This window comes from Solea solea, chromosome 20, assembly GCF_958295425.1.
Source record: "Solea solea chromosome 20, fSolSol10.1, whole genome shotgun sequence".
In the NCBI taxonomy this organism is placed as follows: Eukaryota; Metazoa; Chordata; class Actinopteri; order Pleuronectiformes; family Soleidae; genus Solea; species Solea solea.
In genome coordinates, this window is record NC_081153.1 from 9,435,691 (window position 1) to 9,461,533 (window position 25,843).

Sequence of the window (25,843 nt, forward strand, 5' to 3'; positions counted from 1 at the left end):
AATTGTGATCTCATGATGGAATACTGTGTGATAAATCTAAGCTCTTTTCCCACCCTTGTTGTTCCGCCTCCTCTTGACCAGACTCGACACTCATTGGCCCCCAGGTCATTTTGAGTTTGACACCCCTGAGTTAGAGGAAGGCTCAGGGTTGGGCTTATGAAGGGGGGCGTGTCCTGAGCCAACTCCTAAAATAACGTGAGTTTGTAACTTTCACTTTCGTTCATAACCTGAGTGAGTCAGTTTCACCCGGAGTTTAGTGACGTTGAGGCTCATATGGAATTCTCATTGGCTCAGATGGAGGTTGATGTTCACGCCTCTCAGTGTTTTTATCTCAGTGTTTGTCGCTGGAGTCTCAGTTTGTCTTCTTCTGGATAAAGACGCAGTTTCACCGTCACTTCAACAAACGGAGAAAATCACTATGAAGATCCTGCTTTTACTGGTTCTGCTGGGAATACACAGCGCGAGCGCACGTGAGCTTCTTTTATGTATAATGTTTGATCGATTCTAACAAATGTTTCATGTGTTTTTATCATGTACTGTTTGTATGAATGTGACGTCATTTGATGGTCCTGGATGTTTAGTTGTAGGACTCCATTTTAGATTCTAACAATGTCAAATATATTTAATTATATGATTTAAATCTTTCTTTCTTTCTTATTGTTTATTATTTTCTTCATCATACAGTCTAATGTGCACATATGCACTTCCACCATTTCACTTTTAGTTATTCATGACCTCATGAAGGTCTATAAAAAGGTGTGAGCTCCAAACGCGGAAAACAACTTTAAAACCTTTTTTTAAGTGTATTTATTATCATCTGATATGATGAATAAACTTCATTTAGACGTATCTTACTGATAATTAAACCCTTTTATACAACATTTCACCATAAAATATGAATCAGCAGCTAAATCGTGTATATTTTATCATTAAAAGTGACTCTTCTCATAATAATGAAATAAATAAATAACAGATAAATACCTTCTTGTCAAATGAATTTGTGAATGATTTTTTTGTACAACACATCATTTGGATAAAAAACAAATTCATAGATAAATAGTTATAAATACATTGATAAGATGGGCCACACGGTGGTGTAGTGGTTAGCACTCTAGCCTTGCGGCGAGAAGACCCGGGTTCGAGCCCCGGTTGGAACAAGGGCCTTTCTGCATGGAATTTGCATGTTCTCCCCGTGTGTGCGTGGGTTCTCTCCGGGTTCTCCGGCTTCCTCCCACAGTCCAAAAACATGCAATGTGGGGATAGGTAAATTGGACACTCTAAATTGACCATAGGAGCGAGTGTGAGAGCGAATGGTTGTTTGTCTCTATCTGTGTGTGGCCCTGCGATGGACTGGCGAACTGTCCAGGGTGTACCCCGCCTATCGCCCGATGTAGCTGAGATTGGCACGGCACCCCCCGCGACCCTCTGGTTGAGGATAAAGCGGTAGATGATGACTGACTGACATTGATAAGATATTACTAAAGAAAACATTAAAGACTAAATGTTTATAAGTTATTTTTAATGAAGAGAATTATTCAATAAAATAATAAAATCTTATAAATATACAGTATGTCAAGATAAATATTTGTCACTGAGGAGTGAAATGTGTTTGAATGTATTTGATGTCGTCTTGACTCTGAGTACAGTGATTTATAAAACTGTCATTCTGAAATCTTAAGTCTTGACGTTCACTGTCTCTCACAGGAATTCACTCTATGAAGTATTTCTACACTGGATCATCTGAAGTCCCAAACTTCCCACAGTTTGTGGTTGTTGGTTTGGTTGATGATGTTCAGATTGTTCACTATGACAGCAACACAAGGAGAGCAGAACCCAAACAGGACTGGATGAGGAAGATCACAGATCCACAGTACTGGAAGAGTCAGACTGACAGCCTTTTTGGTACACAGCAGACCTTCAAAGCCGACATTGAAATTTTAAAGCAGCACTTCAACCAAACTGGAGGTTTGTTTGTGTTTCACTTTTTACTGATAAAATGTGTATTAATCACCTCACACACGCACACACACAAACGCACAAACACACACACACACACTCATATTATTTATACACAGTCTACTTTAACTAACGTCTCTTTCTGAAAGTATTAAATAATATTTTCTTTTTTTAACAAAGACTCAGGAAATGTAAACATGTTTCACAGCCTGAACAGCATTTACACTTTTTCACAGTGAGACTGTGTCGCTCTGCTGTTACACCACCTGTACACTAGATGTCAGTGTAGTTTCTATGATTGAAAGTGAATGAATCATGTTGGAGTTCTAAAGTTGAACAACAATGATCCTTATTGATATTATTCTGATTATTTATTTATGTTAAAGTGAATCAGTGAAGATGATGTTTGCAACCAGTGAACTTATCAATGTGACTGAGAGTCATGGAGCAGACATGCTGCTAATCTGACCAATCACAGTTTAGAGCTGCAACAATTCATCAATTAAAATCACAATCAGTTTTTATTGTGAAGTACATTTACACATACAAGGAATTTGACTTGGTGTTTTGGTGCATTTAAATAGAAGAAAATACAATTAGGAAATAAAAATAAAGACCTAAGATATAAATAAATGTATACAGCAACACAAACACAAAATATTTACATGAGGTGCAGTGGGTTAAAATAAATTATTATCCTTATTTTTAATATGTTTTGTGTTAATATGACGCATAAATCTACATTTGTTATCATTAATATAATGTTGGCTGAATTGTGGGCTGGATCATGACAGTTTGTTTTTATGTGGGGGGGGTGGGGCCAATTATTTACTGTTTATGAATAAAATGTGAATGGTTAAAAGTTTCTTTTAAAAAGATTGTTCACATTTTATGACCAAACAAAACTGAATTTCTAAAAGAATCAACAGTTGAATGGATCATTAAAACAAAGCCCTGTCAGTTGTTGCTGTGTTGTCGATGACTTCAGCACAGAATCTTCAACTCTAAATGAATATTACTTTTATCCATGAAATGAAAATGTTAACAATTATCATTACCTTATACTCTATTACTCTTCACACCTTCATGTTCTCTTCATCGTCTTTGTCCATGTAAATCATCCACTTTATCACCGTTTGCATTTCTAAATAGTTAATATGGGGTTAAAGCAGAGGAGGTCAGTGATTGTGTGATGATGATGATGATGATGCAGAGGTCAGGGGTCATCTGCAGAAATAACATTTGTAGAATAAGCTCCAGGTCAGTGTGTTCTAGTGATGACTCATCAAAACTCTGATCTGATACAGGTGAGGTTAAAGAGGGTCCACACACAAATATTCAGGTCTAAGTTTGAACTCGTTGTGGGCGACATGGACAAAAGATAATATCTCCACGATAACGATAATGAGTGGATATCCTTTAAAACTCTGAGATATAACTCATTGATTGTTGCTTACAGGTGATATCAAAGGGACACAGTGTTTAAGGAAAACAGTTTAGACGTCACCTGCAACCAGGCTCCTATTGGACGATACCAGCTGTCAATCACTGGTTTAACTCCATGTGAAGCAATCACAGCAGCGTCTTGTGTTGTTTATGTTCCACATTTAACAATGTGTTTAACCAAAAGCACAAATGAATAAAGTGATTATTGAACATGAACCAAACTGCTGACCAATGAAAGTGATTCTAACACCAGGTGTGAACCAACTGAGGCTGTGACAAGTAATCTATTCATCAATGATGAATCAGTTACTAAATGAATCAACTGTTTCCATCAATATTCTTTTTTCTTAGTTTTAAAACACATTGTTCAGCTTCTTAAATGTGAATATTTTCTGGTTTCTTGTTACAAAGAAATGATTCAAAAAACGGATTTGTTTCATTTTCTGGACAAAAGAGGACATTTGAAAACATCATTTGGAGGTTGATCAATATTTGTTGACGTTGTACAGAACAAACAGCTGATCAGTGATTAATGGAGAGAAGAATGAATAATGAACATAATGGTTAGTTGCAGCCCTGGCACCAACGCAGCAGACTCTCAGGTGTGAACACAGACTAAAGTGACGTGACGTCATCACACAGACATTTTCTGTGGAGTCGTCATGAAAGTGAAAACTGTGTGTTTGTGTTTGATGGAACTGACCTTACTTTCTAGCACATGTCTCTGCAGTGTTGCTCCTGCACATACACACTTTGAGATGACGCTGCTTCACAACAGTATCTTGTACTAACACAATTACAATAAGAAGGAAAACAGAATTCAAACATTGAGTCGAGTGTGACGTCAAAGTCAACTCAGCTCACTGACTCGTCCCACACCAGCGTCACAGGAAAAACTGTCTCACAAAACTCAAGAGAAGTGAGACAGTTGTTTAATGAAACTTAAGAAAAGGTGAATCAACAGTGACCAGTGAACATGACATGAGAGTCAAACCAGAGAAATTCTCTGGACAATTGTCACAGAACATTTTCTGATACGTTACAGTTGCAACAGTGATTTAATGACATGATGAAAATGTCTCATCATAAATAATAAGATTTTAAGATAGAAAGTAGAGCAACACATGATATTACATTTATTGTGAGAAAGCCCTAAAGGTAAAGCACCATCTACTGGTCAAAGGCAGTAGCACGGTCTGAACACGTCAGGACATGCCCAGTCACACTGACAAGCAGCAGACCAGACTGCGTGAAGCTGCATGGACTTTCTGTGCGTTTCTAACATTATGTGTGCGTTCTTGAGGAAATGTAAGTGTGTTCTGCTTACTAGTTGTGGATATTTGATTATAATTCCTGTTTGTGTTGCATGGAACATATTGTGTGAGCTTGAGTGGATAAATGGCTTGTGTCTCAGTAGCAGTTAGCTTTGCCCTTGCTTGCATCGATATTGCAACTGAGTTTATTGTGTTTGTGACCATGTTTTAGTAAAGGACGTTTACATGTTCAATTATTCACCGATAATACATTTCTGTTGTTATGCTATTCTTAAGCAGCAATTTGCAGCTGTTAAGAATCGTTTATTGATGTAAGTACAGAATAATATTCTGAGCATTTTGTGACATGTTATTGTTTTTCTCTGATTTCAGACCACACACATGTACACACACATGTATATACACATATATACACAAACTAAATACACACTACATGTTGCTGTTCAACAATCTTCAATAAAAGAAGACAAAGAAAATCTCTCTGTCCAAGTGCCTTGATTCTCTAATCGGAATCATAGTCCATTATCCACCGCCTCAACCAGCAATCCTTCTTCTTGAGGCTCAGCCCTCAAACATTGGTCCTTCGAGCCGGATTGAGTGCAACCTAAGAAGAGGATCATGGACGATGCAGCATCAGGCACCTCAGAGCCCCGGAGACGTCCACAGAGAGAGCATCGCTTGCCTGCTTACCTGGAGGACTACCACGTTGGATTCCAGCCATCTGCACACCCAGATTCACCTGCTACTGTTTCCCGCTCTAGCAGCCACCACAGCAGCAACCCGAGCAGGTCATCCAACAGGAGTTCATACACCCATAGCAGATCCAGTAGGCGTACATGCTACTCCTTTGGTACGTATCCCACTCAGGGTCTCTCAACTGCACAAGCTGCAATCTTGGAAGAGAGAATAAAGCAGTTGGAGCTGGAAGATATCCGCCATATGATGGAGCATGAGACTCAAGCTGACTTGGAGTGTAAACTGCTGGATGATCAGGCCAAAGAAGCACAGCAGCTTCAAGATGAGGCACTCAAAGCCAGAGAAGCACTCAATAGGCGGCTAGAGAGAGAGCAGCGCCTAACGAGGGCTGCACAGGAGCTTGAGATCGCCAAGCTTCGTTCTTCGATGCTTACCGATGCTTTGCCACCTGCACCTTCATCTGTACACTCCGACAAGTCCGACCCTTACCTGGACTTACAACCGACAGTGCAGGCAAGACAGGAAGACATGCTACTATATGCTTCCCAGCTCTCACGGTCAACTCGGTCACTTCCAACACCTGCTGCTGTTGCGCACCCCCTTATTTCTCCCCCACAAGTGAGGCAACAAATTATTCCAGTCCCTACAGCACCTCCTTCTGGACTACAGCCAATGCTGCAACCTGCTGCCGTCCCAGCGATACCTGCTCCCCTGGCAAACCCAACAGCACAGCTCCAGGGTCCAGCACCCATGGCACTTAGGTCTGTGAGACTACAACCTGGCTCAGCGTTAGCACTCGCTCCTACGATACAACCTGTGTCACACCCTTCAGCGCATGTCATCACCTCGACACCTCTGGCTCATATTACACCTCAGGTGGCATCATTTTTTGAGTCACAACGTCCTTGTGGCCCAGCACCGGTAACAAGTTCATACTATAACCAACACGTGTACCAACCCGTTTACAGCCAACCAGCCATGGAGCCACTCAACACTGCTCAGCATGCCAGCCAAGCTCCACCACTCTTCTCGACTCACCACGGGCAACAGACTGCTCCAGTTCTCTCTGCTCCCTACCCTGGTTACACACCACTACCCGGAGCCGAGTTACTTCTTGCATCAGCCCTTGGGATCCCTCGACCTTCCCTGCCAGTGTTCGAGAGTGGTCGAGAGAGTGACTTTGCTCTGCTCAAGCTTGCATTAGACAACGTACTGGGAAGCAACCTTCACCTTAGTGAGCAATATAAATATCAAGGTTTGATAGGACACATCAAGCTCCCAAGTGCACTGCAGCTTGCCAAGGCGTACATGCATGACCCTGCATCATATACGAGTGCATTGCAGGCTCTACAAGATAAGTACGGGCAGCCACGACAGCTGGTCCAGAGTGAGCTTGGTGCCATACTCAACGTGCCTGCTCTCAAGATGGGTGATGCCAATGCCTTCATTCGCCTTGTCTGTCCAGTCCTTGGTAGGCATGTTGAAGACCCTCGAGGGACAAAATGGATATGAGCTCCACTGCGGCTCCCACGTTGATCGTCTGCTCAGCAAGATGCCTCCCACTTTCCGTGATGGCTTTGTTGAGTATTGCCTGCGATACGGTATTCTGCAGACTGGCACCGACAGAACCTATACCCTTCAGGACTTGGCTACCTGGCTCCAAACAAAGTCTCAAGCAAGGCGCATCTCCAGTAGAGCGGCAGCATTGTATCAGACTGAAGCCCCCCGACCTGCTAGGAAGGATCAGCGAACCGCTCAGCCCAGAGAGAAGCCAACGATGGTGTGCTTCACTGCAGCTGAGGAGGTAACCAGGGACGAGACATTTGGGGCAGGGCTTATGCAGGCAAAGGTCAGACCCAAGCCCAAACCTTACTGTCCATATTGTGACAGTCACGACCACTATCTCAATTCCTGTGAGGAATTCAAGAAGTTGAACCCCGACCAAGTCTTGAAGTGGCTCAAGGACGGCAAACGGTGTCGGAAATGTGGACGCAATCACACCGAGGACCGGTGCACGCTTAAGCGCCCCTGTAAAACCTGCAAGGAAACGCACCTCACTGTCTTGCATGAGTCAGTCCAGGAAACAAAACGGAAAGTGTATACGGTCAGTGTACTCCCCACGAAAGTGAATCTGGACCGGCCTAACAGATCTCAAAGAGTAATGCTGAAGGTAGTCAAGGTCCTCCTCCATAACGGTGACCGAAGGATGGAGACTTATGCAGTACTCGATGACGGGTCAGAGAGGAGCATCGTCCTTCCTCAAGTGGTGCAACAGCTTAACCTCGTCTGCCATCCAGAGACTCTACCCCTGCAGACTGTGCACCAAAGCGTTAAGCAACTCAATGGCACATCAGTCTCCCTGGAGGTATCATCACCACTGCGGCCATCCGAGAAGCACCTGATATCCCACGCCTTCACTGCAGAGGGATTGGCTCTCGCTGAACACACTTATCCAGTTGCCGTGCTGCAGCAGAAATATAACCACCTCAGAGAGCTTCCTTTACCCCCGGTGAACCGTGCTCAACCTCTGCTTCTGATTGGATCTGATATGCCTCACCTGATTACTCCAGTCCAACCGGTGCATGCAGGACCTTCAGGTGGACCCGTTGCCATCTGCACTCAGCTGGGCTGGTCGCTTCAAGGGCCAGTTGATACTGTCCATCTTTCACCTGGAGTCCAACAGTGCCTGCGCATCGCCACAGCCTCAGCTTCCAGCGAGCTTCTCAGGAACGTGGAGCGCCTCTGGCAAATGGACACCTTGCCCTACAGTGAAAAGGCTGCCACTCGCTCAAAGGAAGACCAACAAGCTCTCACTCTGCTCCAGACAGCCACTACTAGAGTGACCGTAGATGGCATCCCACGCTACGCCACTCCTCTTCTTCGCCGTACGACTGACATAGCTCTCCATGCTCCGGCAGAAGCAGTACTCCCCAGGCTTCGCCACACAGAACGGAAGCTCGCTAAGAACCCTACACAGGCCAAGTCTTACTGTGCTGAGATCCGGAAGCTGGAGGAAGCGGGCTACATATCAAAGGTTTCACCAGGAGAAGCAGGACAGTCGTCAGAGTCATGGTTCATACCACACCACATGGTCCACCACAACGGAAAGGACAGAGTTGTCTTCGACTGTTCTTTTCAATACCGAGGGCAGTCACTGAACGAGCTCCTGTTGCCTGGACCAACCTTAGGGCCCTCTTTACTTGGTGTCTTGCTGAGGTTCCGTCAGCATTCGGTTGCTGTGAGTGGGGACATAAAGGCGATGTTCCACCAGATCCGCTTGCAGCCCACTGACACACCGGTGCTGAGGTTCATCTGGAGAAACATGCAGAGGGAGGAAGAGCCAACCATCTACGAATGGCAGGTGCTGCCGTTCGGCACTACATGCAGCCCCTGTTGCGCTGTATTCGCCCTCAAGCACCATGTTCAGGACAGCTGTGGTGACAAGTCCAACTTGGTAGAGGTTGTGGAGCACTCCTTTTATGTGGACAATTGTCTACATAGCACCCGCACCACTGCCGAAGCTAAAGCTCTCATTGACGACCTACGCCAGCTACTCCTGGAAGGAGGATTTGATCTCAGGCAGTGGGCGAGTAATGTGCCAGCAGTGATCAAGCATCTTCCCTCAGAAGCCAAATCAGAGCGCTGTGAGCTTTGGCTGTCTAAGGGCAGTAACAACCCGCAAGAGTCGACCTTGGGCCTTCAGTGGAACTGTCTCACCGACTCTCTAGGCTTTAAGCTCCGTCCAGCGGACCACCTTGAGCCAACCCTGAGGAACATCTACAAAGCCCTAGCGAGCCAGTATGATCCACTGGGCTTTATCATTCCCTTCACCACCAGGGCTAAGGTCCTCATCCAGGATATTTGGAAGCAAGACATCAAATGGGATGATCTGCTTGAACCCCAGTCTCTGAGAGAGCAGTGGACAGCTTGGGTGAATGAGCTTCCTGAGCTTATTCACCTCCAGTTCTCACGGACTTATGCACCTCTATGTGCCGACAAGCCTACTGGATCCAGGGAGCTTCACGTCTTCTGCGACGCATCAGAGAGAGCGTATGGATCAGTGGCCTACCTACGCACAGTCGATGATCAAGGTCATGTCTACACCTCCTTCGTGCTAGCCAGATCAAGAGTGGCACCGAAGAAACGCCTGAGCATTCCCCGTCTGGAACTAAGTGCAGCGCTCACTGGCGCTCAACTTGCCAAGTTGATCCAGACGGAGCTGACCATACCCATCCAGCAGATATTCCTCTGGTCAGACTCCACTACGGTGCTCCAATGGCTGAGATCTGAGTCGTGCCGTTACAAAGTCTTTGTTGGCACGCGTATTGCGGAGATTCAAACTCTTACCGAGGTGGCCAGGTGGAGATATGTGGATTCGGCAAGAAATCCGGCCGATGACATAACGCAAGGTCTGAGACTCTCAGATTTGGCACATCCACACCGATGGACTAGTGGTCCGGATTTCCTCCATCAGCCTCCTGACCATTGGCCGACTATGCCCACAGCAGCAGACGATGGGCCCGACTCTGTTGAACTCAGGAAGTCCACCCTCGTCGGTATTACATGGGAGGCTCAGAACCCAAACCTACCTGATCCGATTCAGTTTCACACCTGGAAAGATCTAGTCCAGACTACCGTCACTTCCCTTCATGGGGCGGCTGCCTCCAGCGATTGTCAGACTGCAGACGCAGCCACCTATATCTCAGCAGAGAAGTTACTCCTGGCTCAGGCTCAGCAGGACTCTTTCCCTGGGGAGTTAAAGGCCCTCAAGGCCAGTCGACCCATTCCAGCTGACAGTCGTCTGGTTACGCTCTCACCTGAGTATGACGAAGCCACAAGATTACTTCGCGTTGGAGGTAGACTGCGGCACGCAGAGGATCTAGACGCAGATGCTATCCATCCGATTATTCTGGACCCAGCACACCAGATCACCAAACTGCTGATCCAGGACTTCGATCACAAGCTTCTTCATCCAGGGCCTGAACGGGTGCTAGCAGAGATGCGACGCCAGTACTGGGTCCTGCGTGGCCGGGAGGCGATACGGAGGCATCAGCACAGCTGCAGGGAATGCCAGCTCTGGCGCGCCAAGCCAGACATTCCCAAGATGGCCGATCTTCCGCCCTGCAGGCTGCGCATCTACAAGCCGCCATTCTACTCGACGGGAGTGGACTGTTTTGGCCCTTTTGTTGTGAAAATCGGCCGCAGGACTGAAAAGCGATGGGGGATTGTGTACAAATGCCTAACTACCAGGTGTGTCCACCTTGACCTGCTAGAGAGCCTTGACACAGATGCCTTCCTGCTGTCCTTGCGCCGATTCATCGCCAGGCGTGGTACACCTTTTGAACTCCTGTGTGATAATGGTACCAACTTTGTTGGAGGAGAACGGGAGTTACGGGAGGCCTTTGATGCTATGGCACCTGAGCTGCAAGATCAGCTAGCGAAACAGAAGATCTCCTTCCAGTTCAACCCCCCAAGTGCTCCACATTTCGGCGGGGCCTGGGAGCGGGAGGTTCGATCAGTGAAAACAGCGCTTAGGGTCATCCTCCGGGATCAGTCAGTGCCAGAGCCTGCACACCGTTCTTGTTGAAGTCGAGGGGATTTTAAACGCTAAACCACTCGGATATGTCTCAGCTGATGCTGCTGACCCTGACCCAATTACGCCGCATGTTTTACTTATGGGACGTCGTGATTCCTCACTGCCACAGGCCTTGTATGACTCCAGCAGTATTTTGGGGACACGACGATGGAGGCATAGTCAGGTGCTAGCAGACAACTTCTGGTCAACCTTCATCCGACGGTACCTGCCAAGCCTACAAGGAAGAGCTAAATGGCAGACAGATGGAGGCCAACTTGCGGTGGACCAGGTCGTTCTGATAATTGATCCACAACTCCCACGAGCTCTCTGGCCAGTGGGCAAAGTGGTCAAGATCCACCCTGGACCAGATGGAAACATCAGAACAGCCACTGTCAAGGTTAAGGACAAGACCTACGTCCGGCCTGTCGCCCGACTCATCCAGCTACCCAAGATCAGTGACTCTGAGGATAACGCCAACTGATGGACTTTCTCTGGGAGTTCAAATGTCCTCAAGACAGACTTTTGGGGGCGGCTGTGTGAGAAAGCCCTAAAGGTAAAGCACCATCTACTGGTCAAAGGCAGTAGCACGGTCTGAACACGTCAGGACATGCCCAGTCACACTGACAAGCAGCAGACCAGACTGCGTGAAGCATGGACTTTCTGTGCGTTTCTAACATTATGTGTGCGTTCTTGAGGAAATGTAAGTGTGTTCTGCTTACTAGTTGTGGATATTTGATTATAATTCCTGTTTGTGTTGCATGGAACATATTGTGTGAGCTTGAGTGGATAAATGGCTTGTGTCTCAGTAGCAGTTAGCTTTGCCCTTGCTTGCATCGATATTGCAACTGAGTTTATTGTGTTTGTGACCATGTTTTAGTAAAGGACGTTTACATGTTCAATTATTCACCGATAATACATTTCTGTTGTTATGCTATTCTTAAGCAGCAATTTGCAGCTGTTAAGAATCGTTTATTGATGTAAGTACAGAATAATATTCTGAGCATTTTGTGACATATTATTGTTTTTCTCTGATTTCAGACCACACACATGTACACACACATGTATATACACATATATACACAAACTAAATACACACTACATGTTGCTGTTCAACAATCTTCAATAAAAGAAGACAAAGAAAATCTCTCTGTCCAAGTGCCTTGATTCTCTAATCGGAATCATAGTCCATTATCCACTGCCTCAACCAGCAATCCTTCTTCTTGAGGCTCAGCCCTCAAACATTTATTGTGCAATAATGAACCACATTGTGTAGAACAAATAATAAATAAATGACAGAATGAGACATTAGATTTGATCATAGTGTCAGAGCCATAACACTTTTTATTTAATGATGATTAACGATGTCACTCCATCAAACCTGTGTGTTGTTCTCTGTGGTAAAGAGATGATGTGAACTCTCTCTCTCTCTCGCTCTCTGAGTGAATGTTGGGAGTGAGTGTGGCTGAGAGCGTGGTCAGGGTGAGTGATTTTCTAACTTTTCTGACTTTTTCTATACTCTTCTTTTTTGCTGCTTGGTGGTTTTTTGTTGATATTTAATTTTTCTTTTGTGACCACTGATTTTGAGTTGTTTATAGTTTTAAAGTTATTTGTGTTTGACGGTAGCTGCCGCCGGCGCTGCAGCCGGGCAGGTAAATGGCAGCACCTGGAGTCTCCGGGCTGGAGAAGCTGACTCGCCGACACGCCGTTAGACTGTGTCCGGATGTCGGCGTGTCAGTGGAGGCGTGTGGCCTGGCTGTGGGCGCAGTCGTGGGCTACGGCAGAGTCAAGTCGGCCTCAAGGATGAACAGTGCTGTCGTGATTTTTTTGGACAGCACTGAAAAAGTTAATGAGCCGGTTGAGAGCGGCGTGGTGGTGGACGGCTCTCTGGTGCAGGTGTTGCCTCTGGTAACACCTGCTAAGAAGATTATTATTTCAAACGCACCGCCGTTTTTGAGTAACGAGTCTTTAATGAAGGAACTGTCGCGGCACGGGAAACTCGTGTCCGCGATAAAGATGATTCCGCTGGGCTGTAAATCTGCTCTCCTGAAGCACGTCGTGTCTTTCAGGAGGCAGGTATTTATGATACTCAAGGACAACAGATCCAAGTTAAATCTGGCTCTGAAGTTCAGGGTAGATGATTATGATTACACAGTTCATGTCACGTCAGACTCGCTCAAATGTTTCGGTTGCAGAGTGACGCAGCACACACACAGACAGGGAAAAGCCCTGATGGACAGAGTGTCCAGACTGAGTCCTCTGCAGTCAGAGGACAGAAAGCGACCTGAGTGGCAGAGGCTGCTCTGGACCATAATAATAATAATAATAATAATAATAATAATAATGATAATAATAAGGATGATATTATTGATGATTCAATGGGTGAAATGATGAAATGTTCAGTCAAACGGAAAAACACTGAAACCAAAGTAACCACCACAAAAACCAAGAAAATGTCAAAGGATAATTCCAGGTGTCCATTGAGGGGTCAGAGGACAACACACAGGAAGACACACTGGGTGACACATTGGAGGACAGTGATTACTCCTTCTCTCGTGTCAGGAAGTTTTTAGCTGACACAAAAGGAGAGAAGGGAGTGAACATTGAGGAGTTCTTCCCTGATCTGCGTCTCTTCAGTCAGTCAGTGAGGTCTCTGATGAGGAACAAAGGAGACCTCAGTCATCCTGCTTTTATTGAAACAGAGATCTTTCGGCTGAAGAAAATTTTAACAAAGGTTCGACTCCAGCTAGAGAAGGAAAACGATGGATGAGTTTATTTATTTTTTCTTTCTTTAGTTTGGTGAGTGTGTTTTTGGTTGTTTGCAGCTCTTTTTTAATCATGTGTGAAATCAAACTGGGCTCTTTAAACATTAACGGTGCTCGTCAGGACACAAAGAGAGCTGCACTTTTTAATTTGATCCGAACTAAACAACTGAATGTCACTTTTATTCAGGAGACACACAGCACCTCTGACATTGAGTGTGACTGGAGAAGGGAGTGGAATGGGCAGCTGGTTTTAAGTCACAGGGACAGTAACAGTGGGGGGGTCGGGATGCTCTTCTCCAGAGAATTCACACCTTTTAATTTCACTGTAGACGACATCGTTCCAGGCCGACTTTTAAAAGTGACTGCTCAGTTTGAGAAGATGAAACTGGTTTTTATAAATGTATATGCTCCAGTTATTGCTCTGGAGAGACTGGTTTTTATAGACACACTGAACCAAACACTTCACAAGTGTTGCAGTGAGGAGTTTTTGTTTTTAGCTGGTGATTTTAACTGCACAGAGAACCCTGTTTTAGACAGGAACCACGGGGAACCTCACACTGCTTCAAAAAACGCGATCAGCAAAATGATCGAAACCTTTGAATTGTGTGATGTGTGGAGATGTTTCCACAGGAGCCAGCGTCAATACACCTGGCTTCACTCTAGAGGCAACACACTGTCTTTAGCAAGACTTGATAGGTTTTATTGTTACGAGCATCATTTTAATGTTTTTAAGAGCAGTGCGATCAGCCCTGTCGGGTTCTCCGATCACTCCCTGGTGCAGTGTGTGGTTTTTATAAAGAATGTGAAATGTAGAAGTGCGTACTGGCACTTTAACACCACACTGTTGACCGATAATGGTTTTAAAGAATCACTCAGCTATTTTTGGTTTTATTTCAGACGGACTAAGTCCGAGTATAGTTCTCTGCAGCAGGGGTGGGACGTGGGAAAGGTTCAGATCAAACAGCTTTGCTTGCAGTACACTCTCAGTGTCACTAGAGACATGACCAGGTCTATGAGAGATCTGGAGAGAGAAGTGGTGGAACTGCAAAACCAAGCAGACTCCACAGGAGATCGAGAACATATTGAAGTTCTCAAAGTCAAACACTCAGCTCTGTCCGACCTGCTGGGTTTTCACGCCCATGGTGCCCTGGTTCGATCACGCTTCCAGAACGTCGCAGAGATGGATGCTCCTTCTCTTTTTTTCTTTGGGTTGGAGCGGAAGAGTGGACAGAAGAGACTCATGCACTCGCTGAGGTCTAACAGTGGATTACTACTGCAGGAGGACGCAGACATTCGGCAGTGTGCTGTGGGTTTTTATCACAAACTTTACACAGCAGGGCTTCGGGAGGAACCAGAGATGGCGCTGTCATTCCTTGAAGGGCTGCCGCAAGTGACCGAGGACCACAGATCGGCTCTCGAGGCACAACTTTCCGCCCAGGAGCTACAGGAGGCGCTACAGACTCTGCAGAGCGGGAAGGCTCCCGGCATAGACGGTCTCCCTGCGGAGTTTTATAGAGCCTTCTGGACGGTCATGGGGGACGATCTTCTGTGTGTCCTGCAGGACAGTCTGAACAAGGGACGGCTGCCCCTGAGCTGCAGGAGGGCTGTCCTCACCCTCCTCCCGAAGAAAGGAGACGTGCAGGAGCTTAAGAACTGGCGTCCTGTGTCTCTGCTGTGTACTGACTATAAACTGCTCTCTAAGGTGCTGGCCATGAGACTCAGGAAGGTGATGGACCAGGTCATTCATGTGGACCAGACCTACTGTGTGCCTGGCAGGTTGATATCTGACAATATTACTCTGATTCGGGACATTTTGGACCTCTCTAGTTCATTAGGCTCAGAGTTTGGTCTGATTTCTTTAGATAAAGAAAAGGCTTTTGACAGAGTTGAACACCATTACCTGTGGCAGACGCCGCAGGCTTTTGGCTTCGTCCCCTGAGCTCAGCTCAGGGGACATCCACTCGCGGCGATTACCGTGTGGGGCACTCCCGTTGTTGCCGCAAGGCCTTTTTCTTCTGCTCCGGTGGGGCCGTCCGCCGAGGAGAATCCTCCCGCGGCGTCGGTCCCCGTGGTTACTGAGACTCTGACTCCTAAAGCAACCATTTCCCAAACAACTGAAGACATGGTTGAACAGATGATGGAGGAGGATATGTCTGATGACGATCTCCTCAAAATATCACAGAAAAGAAAAAACTTTGAATCTGAAAAAAAGAACAGTAAAGTAAAGAAAACGAGTTCCCAGACTGGGTCCACTGAGTCAGAGAGTGATATTCTCCTGACTCAGCTGGACTCTCAGGGTAAATACCCCCCAGAGAGTATTAAAGCCTTCCTGGAGCAAACCAAAGGAGCCAGGCTGCCTAATGTAGGTGAGGTCTTTCCTGACCTACAATTATTTATTAATTCAGCCAGGCCGCTCACCAGGAAGAGCTGTGGGGAGGAGGTTTTAACAGAGCAGGAAATATTTAGATTAAAAAAGTTAATACTGAAGGTGAAAACCCAAATCAAGAATGATGATGATTTTTAGATGTTTTTACCTTCTATTGACTGCTCTTTTTACTGCTGTTCTTTTTTTATCTATGTGTGATTTTAACATCAGCACCTTAAACCTGAACGGGGCCAGGTCTGATTTTAAACGAGCCGCTCTTTTTAAACTGATGGAGACTAAAAGAATTGATGTCATGTTTGTTCAGGAAACCCACAGCACTGTAGACATTGAAAGTGACTGGAAAAGGGCTTTTAAAGGGGAGGTGGTTTTAAGCCACAGGTCCAGTCTGAGTGGAGGAGTGGGGATTTTATTTGCTCAGAGATTTTTACCTTTTTCTTTTACTGTGGATGAAGTAATTCCAGGGGTTTTATTGAAAGTCAAAGCTGTCTTTGAAAATGTTAAATTGGTGTTTTTAAATGTCTACACTCCCACTAATGCAGTGGACAGGGTAGCTTTTTTAAACATTTTAAGTGACTGTGTTAAGAACTGTGAGGATGATGGTTTTATGTTTTTAGGGGGGGATTTTAACTGCACAGAAGATCCAACCCTAGACAGGAACCATCCTGAGCCACACCCTCCTTCATCTCACACACTCAGACAGCTGATGGAGAACCAGGAACTGAGTGATGTGTGGAGGGTTTTTAACAGTCAGCACAGACAGTACACCTGGAGTCACAGCAGGGAGGGGGTTTTATCTCTGGCCAGACTGGACCGCTTTTATTGTTTTAAACACCATTTAAATATTTTTAAGAGGTGTTTTATTCAGCCCGTGGGTTTTAGTGATCATTTTTTTGTCTCCTGTCGTGTTTTTATCAAAAACATTCGTTTAAAGAGCGCCTATTGGCATTTTAACACGGCCCTTTTAGATGACCAGGCTTTTAGAACTGCTTTTAAGTTTTTTTGGGAGTCCCACAGAGAGAGCAGGCCTGCCTTCACTAACATACAACAGTGGTGGGACTTTGGCAAGACCCAGATTAAGCAGCTCTGCCAGCAGTTCACTCGTGGTGTCACTACAGACCTAACCCGGTCCATGAAAGATCTGGAGTTGCAGGTGGTGGAGCTGCAGACTTTAGCAGACTCCACGGCAAATCGAGGGCTTTTAGACTCCCTCAGATCAAAAAAATCGGCCATAGCCAACCTGCTGGGCATCTCAGCACAGGGGGCTCTGGTCAGGTCTAGGTTCATGAACATCACACAGATGGACGCCCCATCTCGCTTCTTCTTTGGGCTGGAGCGGAAAAATGGACAAAGGAAGGCCATTCATTCTTTACGAACGGGTAGCGGCTCCCAAGTCTCAGATTCGTCTGAGATTAGAAAGTATGCTGCCGAGTTTTACAGAAAACTCTTTAAGAGTGAGTGGACACATAATCCAGATGTGCACAGTAGCTTCCTCAGCGGTCTCCCTCAGGTCAGCGAGGCTGACAACGGTGAGCTGGCAGCAGAGGTGACGCTGCAGGAGCTCCACACTGCCACTATGAGCCTGCAGAGTGGCAGAGCTCCTGGCATGGATGGCCTTCCTGCAGATTTCTACAAATCTTTCTGGTCCACATTAGGACCAGATCTACTAGAAGTAACTAACATAAGCCTGAAGACCAGCAGACTGCCTCTGAGCTGCAGGAGGGCCGCAATAACCCTGCTGCCAAAAAAGGGAGACCTGCAAGAACTGAAAAACTGGAGTCCGGTCTCATTGCTGTGCACAGATTATAAGATCCTGTCCAAAGCTCTAGCCCTTAGACTGAGAGAGGTGATGGCGTCCATCATCCACCCTGACCAGACCTACTGTGTGCCCGGCAGGCTCATCAGTGACAACGTCACTTTAATTCGAGATGTCTTGGAGCTCTCCAGTTCATTGGGTATAGAGACTGGTCTGATTTCAATAGACCAAGAAAAGGCTTTCGACCGGGTTGAACACCAATACCTGTGGCAGACTCTGGCTGCTTTTGGGTTCAGCCCTGGCTTCATAGCCATGGTCCGGGTTCTCTATAGTGACATTGCGAGCGTTCTGAAAATTAACGGCGGGCTGAGCGCACCTTTTGAGATCCAGAGAGGGGTAAGGCAGGGCTGCTCTCTCTCTGGGATGTTATATTCAATAGCCATCGAGCCTCTGCTCCACAAACTCAGAACTAAGCTTACAGGTGTGTGTTTCCCCCAGTGTCCCGTGTCTTTTAAACTGTCTGTGTACGCAGATGATGTCATTGTTTTAGTTAAGTCACAAAAAGATATTGACATTTTAACTAACACTGTGAAAGACTTTGGTTTTATTTCATCTGCTCGAGTGAACTGGGGGAAAAGCGAGGCTCTGATGGCTGGAGGGGAGCTGGGGGGTCGGCTGGGGCTGCCTGGTGGCCTACAGTGGAAAAAGGGAGGTCTCAGATACCTTGGGGTCTTCCTGGGGGATGAGACCAATAAAAATAAGAACTGGGACAATGTCCTAGAGGTTGTCAAGGGTCGGCTGGAGAAGTGGACGTGGCTACTCCCGAAAATGTCGTATAGAGGCCGAACCTTGATAGCAAACAACCTGGTCTCATCCTCCCTGTGGCACCGGCTGGCCTGCGTCGATCCTCCGGCTTCTCTCCTGTCAAAAATTCAGTCTGTTTTAGTTGATTTTATTTGGGACAAGTTGCACTGGGTCCCACAGAGTGTCCTGTTTTTACCTAAAGAAGAGGGGGGGCAAGGCCTGGTCCATCTGGCCAGCAGGGGCACGGCTTTCCGCCTCCAGTTCATTCAAAGACTGCTGACCGGGCCAAAGGACACTCTGTGGAGACCCCTGTCCCGCTGCATTCTGCAGGGTTTTAAAGGCCTTGGTCAGGATTTTAATTTGTTTTTAATGAACATACCAAACATGAGCACATCTCCTTTACCTGCTTTTTATAAAAGTGTTTTTAGAGTGTGGAATCTGCTGAAGAAAGAGAGGAGAGAGCAGACGGACTCCCTGTACTGGATCCTCCAGGAGCCGGTCCTGTGGGGGACCCGTCTGGACCTTCCCAGCTGGGCAGGTCAGAGTCTGACCACAAGGCTGCAGACTGCGGGGATCGTTACTCTGGGACAGGTGGTGGCACTGACTGGGCCCCGGATGGATGACCCCTCTGGACTCGCTGCCCAGCTGGGACTAACGTCAGTGAGGGTCACACAGAAACTCCTGGAACACTGGAAGCAGAGACTCACAGGACACGACCGCCTGCTTTTAAACTCCTCTTTTAATCAAACAGTGACGGATGACGATCCTTTTCCTGCTGTTTTCCTGGCATCGGATTTTAAAGACTGCTCTGGGATTTTAATGGAACAGACACACCTCGCACCACTAGATGGTACCACAGGGAATTTTTTTTACAGAATGATGGTGAAAGCAATAAACCGGACAAAACTGGACAAAAGACCTGACACCCCATGGAGGAGATATCTGCAACTGGCTCCTGCAGCCAGACCGGAGTGGAGGTCCTTCTACAAACCTCCACTCTCAAAAAGACATGCAGACCTTCACTGGAGAGTCCTCCATGGGGTCGTCGCAGTGAACTCCTTTGTGTCCAAAATAAACCCGGCAATAGAGGACAAGTGCCCCTACTGTGACCAAAGAGAGACTGTGTTTCACTGTTTTTATGAGTGTCTTCATCTTTTACCCTTGTTTCTGTTTTTACAAACTGTTTTTACCAAATGTGGAGAGGTTTTTACCAAGCAGCTTTTTATCCTGGGTTTTAAATACACACGCCAACACAAGGACAAATGCCAGCTTTTAAACTTTGTTTTAGGGCAGGCCAAGATGGCGGTGTATTTTAGCCGAAGGAGAAAGATGGAGGATGGTTTTATTGTTGAACCTGTCACTGTGTGTATCAATATGATCAAGTCCAGACTCCTCATTGATTTTAACTATTTCAAAGCAGCAGGAGATCTGGACTCTTTCCAGCAGGTTTGGTGTTTTAATCAGGCGCTGTGTTCAGTGGAAAACCACACACTGCAGTTGGGAGACGTGCTCATGTGAAGTTTTTATTTATTTTTATTTTATTTATTTATCTATTTAAGAGTGTAATGTGCATATATATTACATTTAAATGATTTTTGAAAAGAGAACGGAAAAATAAAAGTTGATTCAAAAATCAAAATCTCCCTCTCTCTCCCTCTCTCTCTCTCTCTCCCTCTCTCGCTCTCTCTCTCAGGTGTCCACATTTACCAGTTAATGTATGGCTGTGACTGGGATGATGAGACTGGAGAAGTTAACGGTTATCGACAGTTTGGTTATAATGGAGAAGACTTCCTAGTATTGGACCTGACGACAGAGACATGGATCGCTCCATCATCACAGGCTTTCATCACCAAAAACAAATGGGATGCTGATAAAGCTCGACTTGCTTATCTTAAAAACTACTTCACCCAGTTGTGTCCTGAGTGGTTGAAGAAGTACGTGGAGTATGGGAAGAGCTCTCTGCAGAGAACAGGTAAAACCCCAGAACCTGAATGAACATAATCTTCATACGTGTCTTTTATTTCTGATGATGTCTTTTACCACCACTGTGTCTCACACTGATGATGTGTCTCTCTCTCTCTCTCTCTCTGTCTCTCCATCTCTCTGTCTCACTCTCTTTTCCCCCATCCATTTTGTCAGTGTCTCTCTTTCACACACACATTTATAAGCACTCTTTTTTTTCTTCTCCTCGTGTTTTCCTTTTTTGTTTGTTTATGTCCACAACAGTTTCACTCTCTGTCTTTTTTAGCGTCCACAGTCTTTTCTAAGTCTCTGTCTCCCATTTCACACTTTTCTTCATCTGTCTCTTAGAGCTCGACTAAATAATAAAGAACAAATGAGTTATTTGGTCCATAAAATATGTTGATCTGTGTTTCTGAAACCTGGAAATTATGATGATGTTCTCAAATGTCTTGTTTTGTCCATAAACCAAAATTATTCACTTTTAGTTAGGGCCCGAGCCACGAATGGCGGGGGCCGGGACGGCGAGGAACCTCCTATTGTAATCCTTCAGATTATTATAATATCCGTGGCTTTCCGGTCGTTTTTGAGTTGGTTAACGTGCATGAAAACTCCTGAAACTTGGCATGGAGGTCAGGTCTGGTGAAAATGCGATATTGGCATAGGTTCCAAACCCGTGTGTTGCTCAAGGGCTCTATAGTGCCCCCTAAATTGAAAACTGAGGCAAAATTGAGTTTCACCAAATTTCCCAAAACTTGGTGGAAAGATGTTATAGACCAAGACGAACAAAAAAGTCGACTGTAACCATGGTCTCAAATCAACAGGAAGTCAGCCATTTTGAATTCTGGCCTCCATTTTGGTGATTTGCATCCTATGTAATTGAGCAAACTCGTCCAAGCATGTTTCTCATAAAAACGCGCTACTTTGTACGAGACACATCAAAGATGAAATGTTGAAAGGGTTGGGGGATTCAAAACGGTGTTGCCACGGCAACCCTCATTATTTCTTTGTTATTTGGAGCAAAGAAACCAGAAAATATTCGCATTTAAAAAGCTGAAAAGTCAGAAATCTTGCATTAATCATTTTAAAAAACCTTGAAATTGCAAATCAAAATAGATGGTGATCAATTTAGTAAACAATTCATCATTGCAGCCATAATTTAACTATAGCTTATGCTGCAGATATTGTGACGATAATATTAATCAATAATATTAATCTAATCTTAGTATTAGATTAATACACATCCATTAAATTGAAATTCAATATTTGTGAAAAAATTACACATTTTATATTTTATCTGACAAAACACAATAAATATATTACATTATAAAAAATAAAGTAAAACATAAAATAATATAATTTTGCACTTCTGCAACATCGATGTTCCAGTTTAAGATCAATAAATGAATTCAAAGTGTTCATCGATCATCAAATAGAAACCATTTTAAAAGGTTTACAACATGAAGACAACAAATGATGTGAAATGAAGTCAATCAGTGAAAGAAAGAAAGAAACTTGTAACAATAAGTTGTTTAAGAGGATTTAAAAGAAATATTTAAAGATAGTGAGTTAGTCAGTCTGATCTCATCAGAAAAAAGGTCCAGACTGAAAAAGTCCAGTCCTCAGATGTGTGAAAACCTCAATTTACAGCCAGACTCAGAAACGAATGAAGGATCAATGACAGCAAACAGGAATGTGAGTTATAATAAAGTGTCAACGTTTGTTTTCCTTCTCCAGAGCTTCCCTCAGTGTCTCTCCTCCAGAAGTCTCCGTCCTCTCCAGTGACCTGCCACGCTACAGGTTTCTACCCAAACAAAGCCATGTTGTTCTGGAGGAAAGACGGGGAGGAGCTTCATGAGGACGTGGACCACGGAGAGACTCTGCCCAACCATGACGGAACCTTCCAGATGAGCACTGACCTGCGAGTGTCATCAATCCCACCTGAGGACTGGAGGAAGTATGACTGCGTGTTCCAGCTCTCTGGTGTGGAAGACGTTGTCAAAGTACTGGACAAAGACGCCGTCCAATCCAACAGAGGTAAAACTCCTAAACACTCCTTTAATTCACTGTAATAGTTCTGCAGGTCATGCTTGTTGCTTTTCATTGATTCATCAACACTTTCATTGTAGGTCTGTATTCAGTCCATGCTTGTGCTGCATCATGACATCATCATGTGACAAATCCATCAAAGAAAAGTTTTCTTTCACTACTTGTCTTCATGTTATGGTTTTATTTTATAAAACCTTTGATAAAGTTGATCTCCAGCTTAAATCATGGTCAAAAGTTCAGTTCTTCAGTGATCCACAGATAAAATGTACATTCTGTCTTTTGTCGTGATGAATAATTACACCATGTGACCACTAGAGACAGTTTTTTATTCATGTCACTAATGACGAGTAGATTCACATCTGCATAAATCAATAAAGGTCAAATTGATCGGTCAGATAAGTTCACAGTTAAAATGACATTTGGACACAATATTAGGATTTGAATGTAGATATATTTGCTTATATACATATTTAGAAATAATGTAATTATGAGTCAAATTGATTTGATTTCCTCATAAATAACCACAAATAAATAATAAATATCATCAAATAAAAAGGTTAGTTATGCCAAATTTAATCCTACGTGCATTTAAAATATGATGTGAAGTGTAAACATATAAAACATATATATATATGTTAATGAATGATACAGTAAAAGATTGAACTACATATATATTGTGTGTGTGTGTGTGTGTGTGTGTGTGTGTCAGCTGCTTCATGTGCACAGGTTGTGACTGTTTGTTTTTTGTGTTTTTGCTGAACAGAGAAGCCCATGGACACGACCATCATCATCATCGTTGCAGTGGTTGTTCTTGTCGTCATCATCTTCGCTGCCGCTGCTTTCCTCTTGTACAGAAGATTCAGTGGTGAGAGCAACACACACACACACACACACACACACACACACACACACACACACACACACACACACACACACACACACACACACACACACACACACAGACTGACAGTGTTGTCAGTTGTTTTATTCCACACTTTGAGTTGATGCTTTAAAGTCACAAAGGTGAGATTTCTTCACACATCACGATCATATTTGTAAACCTGTATCATCAACATCAACAATCCAATGATACTAAACCACTTTTGCTCCATTTATTTCTTCAGACCAGGTTGATTTTTGTTTTTTCAAAGGTTCACTTCTGACAGAGACACTCACACAAACATTTAGGCCAAATATTTACATGTATGCGTTTCATTTGCATAGAAACGTAGAAACTTCAAGTGACTTTTTTCAGTCAAACATGAAGGAAACAATTGAAAATGACATTTCTAATGTAATGTTTGTACATTGTGACTGATGAAATAGGAATGTTTTCACACTCAACAGATTTCTGCTTTGATTCCAATTTAAATAGACGTCAGTGTCACCATGACATCATCACTACAGCGTGATGATGTCATGGAGCAGGTTTAGAAAAAGAAATGATTTTTAATGTGGAAACTGAAGCTGGAAGTGATTTCTGTTTCACTTTGTGTGAGTTGAAGAGAAACAAATCACTGGTGACAAAATGATGTTTGGAATGATTTTCATTTTCTTTCCTTTTTCAGCCAAATCCGCCCCATCTCGTAAGTAAAGATTTGTTTTTCCATGATTCATATTTAGAATTTAGAATTCTCACTTAGGTTGAAATGGACGTGGTATTGACACAGCTGTTATTCTACATGTTTACATAACATGTCCAGGTTTATATGTGTTCATACAGACATATGAGAGCTTTGCTTTTCATGCAAAGACTTGAAAAAAGAAGGAAAGAAAAGAAAAGTGTGATCTTTGTTAACAATGTGTTTCTGACCCCACAGCTGCGAGCAGCACTGAGGTGCAGCAGCTGAACACTGAGAGAGAATAAATGACAAATACATCACCGTTCCTTTGTAAGTAAAACAAAATCACTGAAGAAAAATAACTTGAAATGTTTCACCTCAGATTTATGAAACACTACAAGGAGTTTTCTGTCCATAAAGAAGATCAAATGAACGGCTTTCTTAAAGTGACATGAACATTTTTGTCACCATAAACATTTTGGTCATAATACCCAGCTCTAACTGTCTCACCAGTCTGAATCATCGCAGTTTCACGTCTCAATGACAATGTGTATTTATGAAATCTGTCTTTTTTCAAATATTCATCATCATTTAATGTTGTTTTCTTTCTGTAGGTTCACGGAATCATTTCATCCACTGGAACAAGGAGTGATGTCACCAAAGGGAAATATTGATTCTCAGTCTCATCAGAAATCACTGATTACTGATTGATCAACAAACAAACAACACTTATTCACAAAGTGGCAACATTTGAAAACATCAATGACAAATCTTCATCATTGTCAACACTTATTTCAACTTATTTCAACACAACTCTAAATACACATTGACTATATAGACTTTCTTTTCATTCTCTGGTTGTGTAAAATCACTGGGGACAACAGTGTAAGTCCATCAGCGTCGTTCAATCACACATTTACAACGTGGTATAGAGACTGTAGATTAGCTGCAGGTGTCATTGTGCTTTTATTTGTGGCACAATGTTTTGTGCCTGAGACAGGCAGGCTCACTCTCACCGACAACATGCAGCCCACTTCACTATTAAGATCAGTAGAGGCTGGGCTCGACCACACCAGGCAGGACCTCAGGTGTAGACTGTGCACAGATGCCTCTGACACAGTGCAGCACATCACAGCAGGGTGTAAGAGTCTGGCTGGGTAGAGAGGTTTGTGGCAGCTGTGAGCACCGGCACACAAGTGCTAACACACCATTGACATTGTCCTGTAGGTGATCCTCATGTTGTTATGACCCAGCTCGTGAAGGGGGAGGGAAGCAGCATAAAACACAGGTGTTTATGGGATATAAGTTGATTTATTGAAGGGCTGAGGACAATAAGTTCAGATTGTTATAAAAAGGGACACCCATATATTTTTCTTATTTCATATTTCATGTTATTAATATTTGTGTTATTTCATATTTCATGTTATTCATATTTTTGTTATTTCATGTTAATATGTTTGCTATTTCATGTTATTCATATGTGTGCTATTTCATATTTCATGTTGTTAATATTTTTGTTATTTCATGGTATTAATATTTGTGTTATTTCATATTTCATGTTATTCGTATTTTTGTTAATTCATGTTATTAATATTTTTGTTATTACATATTTCATGTTATT

At 44.1% G+C, this 25,843-nt stretch overlaps 1 protein-coding gene across 1 annotated transcript; it reads left to right on the forward strand.

Annotated features, from left to right (window-relative positions):
• Positions 1-311: 311 nt before the first annotated feature.
• LOC131446921 (major histocompatibility complex class I-related gene protein-like) lies at positions 312-25,072 on the forward strand. Its single transcript, XM_058618311.1, has 8 exons — positions 312-470; positions 1,705-1,965; positions 20,346-20,624; positions 22,349-22,648; positions 23,424-23,525; positions 24,229-24,246; positions 24,481-24,552; positions 24,837-25,072. The coding sequence occupies exons 1-7, from the start codon at positions 419-421 to the stop codon at positions 24,525-24,527; spliced, it is 1,059 nt and encodes a 352-aa protein (XP_058474294.1). The 5' UTR covers positions 312-418; the 3' UTR covers positions 24,528-24,552; positions 24,837-25,072.
• The last annotated feature ends 771 nt before the right edge of the window (positions 25,073-25,843 follow it).